The following is an 11,694-nucleotide window of genomic DNA, read 5'->3' as shown; positions in this document are numbered from 1 at the left end:
TTAACAAATTAAATTATTAGTCGGGGGAAAAAAAACTCAATTTAAATGATTGTTGAAATACACAAATTAATTTGAAGTGCATAAAACTATATTCTACTCAATATTATACATTCAACAAAAACATTAATTATTAAATTAATGAAACAATTTTGGGTCAATGATATCAATACTGAGTTGAAAAATATAATCATGTATATTTCTTTCAAATATAGATTTTTAATTTGAACAAAGTTTTGTAATTTCAGTCAATATTAATACAAAAAACTTACTCAGAGAGAAACTGGTCACCTTGAGAATCAACTTAATATTACAGTTAATTAATTAATTAACCCAAAATATATTTATATATTTGGTAATTGGGTAAAATTTCAAGAAAAAAAACCTCTAGTTCATCCAGATGGAGACACTTATAGAGAGTCAAACCTATTTTACTATAATTCACTGTACCTACAATAACTCTGAACATTTGACCCTTTATTTTATTTTTTTGCATTTGCAGAGTTAAAGCAGCAGAAAAGCTTCTGTTGATTTGTTTTGAGAAATATTAAGACTAATCAAAAATACAGGAGTGATTAATTCATTTCTGTGTGCAAACACTCTCCTTTTGTGCATTTCTGCAATTCCCTGTGCACCGGCTTGTTCTCGCAGGTTAAAGGCAACCTCCCTTTGATTTGTGCGAACGAGTGGCTCCCGCCTGCATAACAGAGATTAATGTGCAAATTAAACATGAACGTCTCATCATGCAGGTCAATCTGTGCAACTCTGTTCAGTTTGACCTTCAGATTGTTACAGCTGGTGACCACAGGAGGGCAGCACTTACATTGCTAATGGTTACTATGCTTCTTCTCTATGCAGCTCTGCAACCTTGAAATATGATCTAATGCACTTTTTAGTAATTGCAAGCAAAATCTGTGTTTATAAAGATGTCTGCGGCCTGCAGACCACACGTCATCACACTGGCTGATTTCAAGCAAACAGCTCTACAGCTGCTTCTTTTAATTAATTCGACCTCAAATCATGTTAAAGATCAGCTTTGTTTTTCTGGCCAGCTTCAGGGAGGCTGTGTGTTAGGGTTTCCTCCAGGTCAGAGGCGGGATGGCCGCGTTGACGTCGCAGCAGGAGTCGTGGGCCTCGGCCTCGCCGGGCAGAGCCGGGATCTTCCCGTCCTTCTCCTCCACGTCCGAGCCGTCCTCCATGAGCGGGATGAGGGACGTTGACTTCCTGTGAGGAGACACACATTTGTAAAATGAAGAGTAGCTCGTGTAGTCACACACATTACTGAAAATTATAAATAATAATAATAAAAAAAATAAATAATAAAAAAAATAAAATAATAATATTATAAAATACCTTTTATTTAAAAAAATCACACAGTAAAGATGAAAAAGCAGGAACCCACTTTGTGAGACTAAAGTGAAATTATGATCGATACCATTGAAAACCTACGTAAACTTTAGTGGGACTTAAACTTACTAATCTAAAGTCTGTCTTATTTTATTATAATTCAAAAAAGGTCAAAATCTTTTTGAAACCATGTCAAATTTGACTCTACAAGTCTATAAATTCAATAAATTCTTTCCTTAAACTGTGTGCAAAAGTAGTTAAAAGTAGTGCTGTCAATCATAAAAATCTTTTTACTAACTAATTACACAATTTCCTGTGATTAATTGTGATAAATCGAATTTTTTTTCTACTTAAGAAAAATAAATCGAAGAAAAATAAACTGCTAATTATGTAAAAAAAATTCAGACAAATTAAATGTTATAAATCAATTAATTAAATCAATGTGTTGTTTTTAAAAGCACTAGTTAAGAGATTTGGTGAAGATGAGTTACAATTTATGTCTGATACTAGTCAAAAACCTTCTCCTACACTAGTAACAAATAAAATAAAATAAAATAAAATGAAATGAAATGAAATGAAATAAAATAAAATAAAATAAAATAAAATAAAATAAAATAAAATAACATAACATCTGGATGTGTGTAGCTGCTGAACTGTCCGCTCCTTCACAGTAAAACCACTTCCTGTGGCCGTTACCTGTCTCCGCTCTGCGTGATGAGCCTCCTGCACGTCTCCATCTGGACGTCCAGGCCTCTCTTCATCGAGCACATCTCCATGTACTCGTGCAGGTGGCGGTTCATGTCGCTCTTCGCCGTGGCCAGTTCCAGCTGAGAGAGGAAGAGGAGGAGAAGACGAGCTCTCGCCAACACCGTAATTTCATTAAATCAGTTTGAAGTCACTGCTGCAGCCTCACCTCGATCTGGTCGATGGTTTCCTGGTACTCCTTCTCTCTGGACTTGAAGAGACACTCTGTGTCTTTGATCACCTCTTCGATGGACTCCTCCTGTAACCGCAGTGTTTAGAAAATCAATGAAAAACACTTAAATTATGTCCCAAACTAGTGTAAAACCACATTAAAGCCCAGTCTGAAATGGTGCCAAAGCCCTGAATGAAGCAGCTAAAAAAAGCCTTAAAACACCTCAAATAACAGTAAAATCCAAACGGCCTTAAATGAGACAAAAAACCACTCCAATCAAAAATCTTGTTTGTCTAAAATTAACCAAGAAACACTCAAAAACAGGTCTCAAACCTCATAGATCACCACCATCATAGATCAGCAAAGAAACAATCATGAAAAACAGTTTAATCAACAGCTCAAAACCAGTCTAAAACTGATTAAAATCACAGTTTTAAAGATCAAAATCCAATGAAATTAGCAGAATTTTTTTTCAAAAGGGGTCTGACTTGCATTGAAACATCAATATCAAACCATGTCAAACCTGCAAAAAAAACACTTCATTTACTTTTCTGAACTCTAGTCCAAAATCAAGCTCTAAAACAACTTTACGAGCACTCAAAAAACTATTTGAAACTCACCTGCAAATACTTCGGAACCAGACTGCAACACGACCGGCTCAAAACAAAACCTTAAAACAACCATAAAAACCCTAAAAGACCCAAACTGTCCAAAAACTGTCAAAAACTGTCTAAAGCTCATCCCACAATAATACAAATATTAATAAGCACCCTATGAGAAGTGTGTGTGTGTGTGTGTGTGTGTGTGTGTGTGTGTGTGTGTGTGTGTGTGTGTGTGTGTGTGTGTGTGTGTGTGTGTGTGTGTGTGTGTGTGTACCTCTCCCTGTGTTTCCGCTCCCAGTGCACATCCAGGAAAATCCTCCCAGAGCAGAAGAGTTTCCTCAGTTTCCTCCCAGGCCAGACTGTCACAGTCGTCCTCAAACTCACACTCCCTCCTACACACACACACACACACACACACACACACACACACACACACACACACACACACAGTGAGCCGCAGCAGTATTTACCATAGTTTTAGTATATAGTAAAGCACCCACAGCTGGTTCAGCATCCTCTGCATCTGCTCGTTGATCTGATTGGCCGACGTGCTGCAGGACGACTCCTCGTCTTTGGCCCCGCCCCCCTCGCTCTCTGACATGCTCAGCTCGTCTCCGTCGGCGCTCTTCTGCGACTGGCCGCTCTGCTTCCTGACGCGGCGGCTCATAGTGGACGGAGGCGTGGGAACCTGCTGAGGCGGCGTCTGGTTAGACCTTGAGGAGTCAAGAAGGGGTGGGGGGATGGGGGGGTGGGGTAGGGTGGGGTATTGAAAACACACCTGGAAGATGTGGCTCACGTCCTCGCAGTTCCTCTGCTGGGCGACGTCGCAGAGGCGGGCCGTGATGTCGATGCGGCGGCAGATGTCCATGTCCACCTTCATGGCCTTCTCCTGGATCTTACTGTCCAGGTCCGACAGGTTCTGAGGAACACAAAACATTTCTGATGCCGACTGTTTGAGCGGAGCAGCTCCAATCATAACTACAGATTCAAATGAAACATGCCTGTTTTTGATCACTAAGGTCACGATGAGACTGTCGCAGTTTGAGCCTGAGACGACCACCATTTTGAACGTTTGTCAAAAAAGGAGAAACGAGACGGGTGCAGCTGGAAGTCAACTTACGTTACTGACGAGTCCCTTGAAGAGGACGAGCTCGGCTTTCAGCTGCTTGACCCGCAGAGCCAGCTCGTCCTGACACACCTCGCTCTCCTGCAGGTCCTGCAGAGCAAATACAGCATCACATCTCAACTCCATTCAACTCCAGCATACAAACAAGGGTTTTAATCTGAGAGTAAACACCAGGGTTCGGATAAATACAACAGATTCACACTAGACTTTGCATTCTCTGACAGGCCAAATAATAACGACCATGAAGGAAACTTTATCTATGCTCAAATAGCTGTAGATGTAATTGCCTCGTCAATAGAGCCACATGGTGAATATGGAGGATGGACGCAGCAGTTTCATACCTCTTCCAGTTCAGCCACCCTCTCCTGCAGGTCCAACCTGGCTGTGTACTCCTCCTCCCATCTGCAAACACACACATAAACATAAACAAGTGAATCGCGTAATCTTTCAACCTCAGGTGAGGTTTCAGGTGAGGTCAGAGCAGCTCCCTGATCGCTCCCTTCCTCAACCCGCCGACCTGACAGAACCTCGGTGTGCAGCGTCAGAGCCCCTCCCGCCGCCGCCGGCATTACTCAGCTCGTGTTACATAACCGGTAGCCATGCTGTGAGCACGCAGAGCTCCAGCAGCACTCGGCCTGTAACCATGGAGAGACGACAGAAATAAACCCAGCAAACAGAAGCGGCTCGCAGGAGTCCTGCTCCTCCGGCGGGGAACCGACGACTCTCCTGGCTTATACAGGTTCAAGGTTTTCAGTCAAGTCAGTGCAGATATCGCTCCGTCCCGACACGACGCTGAAGATTCAACAGGAAATCTGATTCCGCCAAGTTCTGATCTGATGTTCATCCATCAGCCGGATCATATTTTTTTTTATATCAGGCGTGTCTCGCTCTATTCAGTATGACAGCAGTAAAAGACAAAAACAAAACAAAGGGAGAGGCTGTCTTTTCCCGGGAGGCCATTTTCATTACATGAAAGCCGGGATATTATGGCACCTGGCTTTTTCTGCACTTCATATCTCTAGAATAGCTGTGAACGCCAGGTTTTCTTTCCAAAAAACCACAAATTTTATCAGTTGAATTTAAATTACGTTTCTATATGATGAGGAGCGTCACAATAACAAAATGTGTTAAACTAGAACCAGAACAGGTTTGACTGTCGCAGGTCATATATGAAGACCTAGTTTAGTTTAATTTGAACATGAGTCATTGAGTGGGACAACTTGAGAGACAGCAGCTCTTCATCTGTTATCAAGTAACTGGAAGTTACTGTAACTGATTTAACTAAACACTGACGACAACTTGTGGACTGAAGTTTTTTTCCACAAACAGATTGCTTCTTTATGATTGTCGTCTTATGAATCATTTATAAAACACACAATAATTGGAACTATAACAATAATAATATATGAGAGAGAGAGAGAGAGAGAGAGAGAGAGAGAGAGAGAGAGAGAGAGAGAGAGAGAGAGAGAGAGAGAGAGAGAGAGAGAGAGAGAGAGAGAGAGAGAGAGCCGGTGCCGGTGCTGGTGTCCTTGTAGCTGCCGTCTCTTTGTCAGTCTCCACACGCGGCTCTGCGGCGAAGCTGCTTGTACAAACAGCAGCTGCTTCATGTGTGACCAGGTTAGAAGAGCTGCATGACGCGGAGCAGTGTCAGTACTGACCGCCGTCACTGACCGCCGTCACTGACCACTGCTCTCCTGCAGGACGCGACGTCTGCAGACGGACACGTCATCGATGACACGCCAAGATTTCAAGCAGCAATTCTTTCTGAGTGCCTCAAAAACTAATGGAAATCTGACTTCCAGATGTGCAAACTGCTGGTCTGATGTATGCGTGGGGCTGTCGTAGCCTGACAGTTACTGTTTTACTAAACTCCTCTTTACTCAAGGAGCATCTAATCAATCTTGAACTAACTCAATCCTCCCGACAGCAACGGGAAAGTAACAATTTGTGGAACTAGAACATTCCAGATTCATTTTGTGTTCACCTGCCGCTCACTGCAGACTATTTTTCTCTCCATTTTGGGTTTTTCACCAAACTCCCATCCTCTTTGACCGGAAAACTTTTTGCAGTTTTTTTTTTGGGGAAAAAGTTTGCACAATCGTTAACAAAAGTCATATCACACTATTTCCAAAATTGCTGCATGTTTTATTGTGCTATTTGTGTATGTGCTCCAATTTTCATCAAAATCTCATCCGCTTTGACAGGCAAGTTTTATTTTTTACGTATTTTGAGATTTCTACAGGCCGTGATGAAGCTCAACTAAAACAATTCAGACATTCTGTTGGATTTGAAGCTTCGCCTCATTTCATATCTTTAAGTGTCTAAATGGTGCAGAACAGAACCAGTGATGAAGTGCTGATGGATGAGGAACGACGGTGAAGATGACGACTCTGGCGCCCGTCTGGCGTGAAACAGAGAGACGAGGGGCGGGACGAAGTGCATGCAGGACGGAGGAGAGGATGGAGATGGACAAGGAGTCAGGGAAGAAGGGGGGGGAGAAAAGACAGAAAGAGTGAGACAGAGTGAATGTGGAAAAGAAGAGATGTATTGAGAGATGCTCGGGGGAGGAGGAGGAGGAGGAGGAGGAGGAGGAGGAGGTGGAGGACACCATACACAGGAGAGGAGACAGAGGGAGAGATGGCAGGCTGGGTGACATCAGCGTTGGCTGTCACAGGCTGCTGCTGCAATGCAGGGAGGGATAAACCCCGGCAGGGAGGAAGAGGAGAAGGAGGAGGAGGAGGAGGAGGAGGAGGAGGAGGAAGAGGACGAGGAGGAAGAGGAGTTAGAGGGGTGATCAGTGACAAACGAGAGAGGAAAAAAGAAGAAATGAAATAGGCCAACTTAACAGGGATTTAGACAAGCACTGAAACGCAGATGAACCACGACTAACATCTACCTACTGTACCTTTAAGGAAAAACTTGTGGAAACATTTATAAAAAGTAGTGTAAGAACTCATCAGTACAACTGGGGAAGTCAGGAAATGTTTAGAGGAGGGAGTCTTTTAATACTTCTATTAATATATTGTTAACGATCTGATGAAACGATCACTAAAAACAGAGGATTCTTCACGATTAAACTTTAAACTTTATCACGAGTTTCAGCCAAGTTAATAAAGTGATGATCTGTCATCACAATATCAACATGCACAACTTTAATATCAGAAAAGACAAACTGGAATGTGTTAAATTATGTTTCGACGTATTGGTGTGTTTAGAAATGTAGAAATTCAAAGTGACAGAAGTTCAAATTTGAAAGTGACATCATCATCATCATCATCATTTGTTCAAGAGCAATACTGAACAAAACAACATCACGGTATATCTTGTACTTAATAAAAAAACCAACTCATCTAGTTTTATGACACTGAGCTCCTGCATCGACTGCACTTTAGTGTCTCCCTCAGGACACAAAAATATTCCTGCAGATTGGATCTTTCCAGGAGGCGATGCGGCTCACTGACTTCACAGCAGCGCCCTCGCTGACCGAACACAGGCGTAAAGAAAAAAGAAAAAAAGAAAAGACAGAAGCGGTGCAAGAAAAGCGTCACATGGAGACAAATCCTCCTCGTCATCACATCAGCCGACCGTGCCGAGCTTCAGCTTACAGCCTTTCAGACCGATCGATCAGTGAAACCTTGGAAACATGGAGGCAGAGAAGTGAGCTTCAGACTGCCCGACGACGTTTAAAGATGCTTTAGTTATTCTGTATTAAGGACAGTTTGCAAACGTTCTTTTTCTGCTGTGACGCTTTACCCAGTCCACCAATTCTTTTTCTATGTAATTATACTTGATAGTCGAGTCCTTAAAGTTCCTTTACATACAAATTAGATTTTTGTTTTTTACTTCAAGAAGAATGTAGTTTTGTACTTGTTCTTTACAGTAAACAGCAGAAATCTAAGGAAACATACATGCAGATGGTTATTTTCTAAAGGTTTAAACAAAAGAATATTCTTAAATATTACATTACAAGAAGAGGTGACATCCCTGAACTCTGCATGTTCTCCTGGGATGAGTTTTCTCTTTAAATTGTTATAGTATTATTGAGTGTTTATTATCGCTAACATGTTGTTCAATTGTTCAGTTCTGAGGGTTTGTGCCTGTCACATTACATAGTTTAATACTAAAGAGTACCAGATGTCCTTGGGTTAAATTATATATAAAAGTTATTATGGCTCTGGGGCAACATGGAGGAACATGGTGAGCAGGACCGAGCCTCCATATCAGCAGCAGGGCCTCACACGCCACTGTGGCCTTCATTTGATAAACGAAAGCATCTATGCACTTTGACGGGCATCCTGCACGTCCAGCAGCTCCAAACGGATTCAGTTGTACCAGACCTCGACTGCAGACGCCACTGAAAATGACTGACAGTCAACGTCTGACCAATCAGATGGCAGAGACTTTAATAAAGGAGCTTTAGGATCACAGGAGGTGTGCCTAACATTAAAACCAATGGCATAGATGGAATAAAAGTGGTTCAGAAAACAGTGATGCTCTCAGAGAATGAACGAAGTGCTTTTAAACCTCTTCATGACGACAATAAACATTCACATCCCACAAGCATCTCCGACCAAGCAGCCCCATCCAAACCTAGAGGGCCATTTACAGAATTGAATTCCAGAGGCAGAGACTAGAAACCAGCATCAAGAGTGGATTTTCTGCAGTCTGTTGCTGTCTTGTGTTACTTACAATCATCTTGTTCAAGACAGTGTTGGAAACCAGAAGAACAATAAAGTCAAAGGCAGGTTTCACCTGTGGCCCATATGGCATCGTCATGATATCCTCAGCTCCATATAGTTTAATCAGTCGTCATCAGGTTGAAATAATACAATCATATAAAGTTTTGCATTTTTGCTATAGATTTACCAGAATCAAGACGTTCAGTAGTAGAAATGTAAAGCGCTTTTGGCCAATTTACTCGCTCTACTAATTGCACAGTTACTTGCCCGTGGGTCTGCAGCCACCTTCAGGACCAAAAGAGACGTTTTTGTCACTTTCCACCACATCAAGTATAACTGGAGCCACAAAACATATTTAACCTTTAAAATGAGGCACAGCTCTTAAACGTTCATAAATACTTTTGATATAAGAAGAAAATCTGTGTCTTACTTTGCATTTATGAAGTGTCAATTACAATTTAGGATGAGAAACTTTTCATTACGTTTTCAGCTGTTTTTGTACCTGATGTTAGAGGTTTCAACCTTCTTTTTCAGCATTTTTTATTTTTTGGACAATTTTGACATTTTAGCTGTTTTAACCACTTTTCAAACTAGTTATATGTTTGTATTGTTTTTTTTTTTTTTACCCTTTAAAGTTTTGTTGTCTCTTAGAAATCCTAGTCATTTTAGGGGATTTAAAAAAGCTGTTTTTGCCCCATTTCCTGTGCTATTTTTCCCCCTTTTGGCCGTTTTAGTTGTGCCTTTTGTAAAAAGCCCTTTATAGCCAAGAGTTAAAAGCGACCTGTGTCATAAAGTGTGCGTAAATAAAATTAAAACAAGATCAAATGTTAACTAAGGTGTAATTGTGTGAAAGGTTCAGGGAGCCACTAGAAGAGCCAAAGAGCCGCACGTTGCAGACTCTGATCCAGTAATTGCGCAGCGCAGTCGGTCGATGCGCCCTTCACCCAACAGAAACAATCCATCTATGAAAACACTGAAACATCTTCTTACCTTCTCTTGTATTCGTCCCTCTCCCTCTTCACCTTGGCCAGCACGTTGTACAGCGCCCTGATCTCCGGTGTGATGGTGTCGATCTGAACCCCCACCCCGTCCGGGTGAGTCCAGGAGACGCCGGGTCCAGTGACGCACGACTCCCTCCCGGCGCCGAACCGGCGGGTGTGGTTGAAGGACCAGATGGACCCGGGGAGGAAGCGCGGAGGGGGCGGGAGAGGTGGAGGGTGCGTGTGGGAGGAGGCGCTGTTGGTGTTCGTCCCGGCGTGAGCGCAGTACCTCTCGTTGATGTTGGAGATGCTGGTCGCGGGTCTGGTGGGGTCGCTGGGACTCAGCAACGGGCTGACGGAGAAGTTGGAGTTTGGATCCGCGCTCAGGTTGTTTCCCAGCAGGTATTTGTTGTCGTAGAAGGGAGGGGGGTTCAGGGTGGGGGACAGGAGGCCGCCGGGCAGGTAGGCTGAGTTGTTGGCGTTGTGCAGCGGGATGTAGCCCGGCCGGGTTGAGATGGGCCCTATGAATCCAGTCTGGACCCCTATGTCTTTGGTGAGGGGCTTCTGGTGGCCGTCCCCCCCGCTGTGGTCCTCTAAAGCCTGCTGCAGCTGCTTCTCCAGCACCTTGTTCCTGCGCTCCAGCTCGTGCACTTTGGCCAGGAAGCAGCGGAAGCGCAGGTTGAGCGTCTTCAGCACGCTGATGTTGGAGCCCAGGTCGTTGCGCAGCGCTGTGGCGGCGGGCGGCACGCGGTGCAGGGGCGCGCTCAGGTGCAGGTAGGCCAGGCCCGATGGTGGGAGGGCCCCAAGGTCCAGCCCGGACAGCCCATCCGGGCCAAATCCACCGTGGTCCCCGAGGAAGTAGCCCGGCTCCGGGAAGGCGGAGTCGGCCTGGCCCGGCAGCTGGTGATGCTGCAGCGGCGGGCCCAGGAAGCCGCTCTCCCCCAGGACCGGATTCATGCTCGAGTAGGAAAATCTGAAGTGCTCGAAATCCGGCATGAACTCAGACTTTTACAGATTCAACTCGGGAGGTAATTCGGAGTCAAAATAAAAAAAAAAAAGCCTCTTTCTGGCTCCTTGTCCGGATTCCTCCTGCCGAGCTCGGCAACGCAGAGGAGCTGCAGGCTCAGAGTGAACTACTTGCTTTAGAGGCCGGGATGACAGCAAAATGACCCAAATCTTCACGCAGTATCGCAATAAACTGCACAGGCAAGAAAATAAACAAGGTGCGTAAAAGAGCGCAGCAGAGGAGCCTGCAGCAGATCAACCACTTTACTTTTACGCAGGACTCAGATCACAGAGATGACGCGCACCTGCTCAAAAACACCAATCTCTGCAAAAATACGAAACCACTGGAATATTTTCCAGCTGCAATGAAGGGTTCAGCAGCCTACCTTAAAGTCTGAGCAGAAAACGACAACTCTGACGTCTGGTATAGAGGAGAAATCAGTGCGCAGCGGTGCTGCAGGAGAAGGTGAGACGAGGAATAAACACAAGTGAATGACTGCGGCTGTGAATGACCGTAATAAAGCTGAAAGAGGGGCAACAGGAAATTTTAACTACCGTAATGAACAGGAGAGAAGCAGCTCATTGAAAAGTGATCAAAATTGAACATTTAGCTATTTTTGAGTATCCAGACTTGTTTATACTGATACAATATTGTTATTTTGACTTTGAATGGTTTCTTGAAATGACACAGTCATCCTTATTTACAGGTGAAGGTGAATCAGTCTGGTCCTTTTGATGTATTATAGCATACAGTTACATTTCCCATGTTTCTCCCATTTACTGTATAATATTTCGTTCTACTGGCAGGGTTTGTGTAAGAGTGTAATACGATGCCAGTCCTACTGAGTAAAATAAGCATTTTCATAAAAGATTGCTGATTTTTCTAAGATCGACTTATCTTTTCTCTTCAAGTCAAATATATATATTTCAGGTTTTGGCATCTCATGCATTATTGACGCTAAGCTGTTATTTAGAGCTTTGCCTTAGTCATCGTATTTTTGTGTGCATTAAAGTAACACCACAGCAATTTAAACAGGAATTT

General features: G+C 43.4%; 1 protein-coding gene across 1 annotated transcript; it reads right to left on the bottom strand.

Moving 5' to 3' along the window:
- Positions 1 to 1,067: 1,067 nt before the first annotated feature.
- On the bottom strand, positions 1,068 to 10,643 carry LOC308123319 (non-homologous end joining factor IFFO1-like; the record flags this gene model as incomplete). The annotated part of the gene is made up of 9 exons (XM_080485743.1): positions 1,068 to 1,221; positions 2,041 to 2,171; positions 2,258 to 2,347; positions 3,137 to 3,254; positions 3,363 to 3,553; positions 3,641 to 3,781; positions 3,983 to 4,078; positions 4,330 to 4,390; positions 9,658 to 10,643. The coding sequence occupies 9 exons, from the start codon at positions 10,641 to 10,643 to the stop codon at positions 1,068 to 1,070; spliced, it is 1,968 nt and encodes a 655-aa protein (XP_080341869.1).
- Between the last annotated feature and the right edge of the window lie 1,051 nt (positions 10,644 to 11,694).

This window comes from Lipophrys pholis, assembly GCF_963383615.2.
Source record: "Lipophrys pholis genome assembly, chromosome: 17".
NCBI classification, from domain to species: Eukaryota; Metazoa; Chordata; class Actinopteri; order Blenniiformes; family Blenniidae; genus Lipophrys; species Lipophrys pholis.
This window is presented reverse-complemented; position numbering and strand designations above follow the sequence as displayed.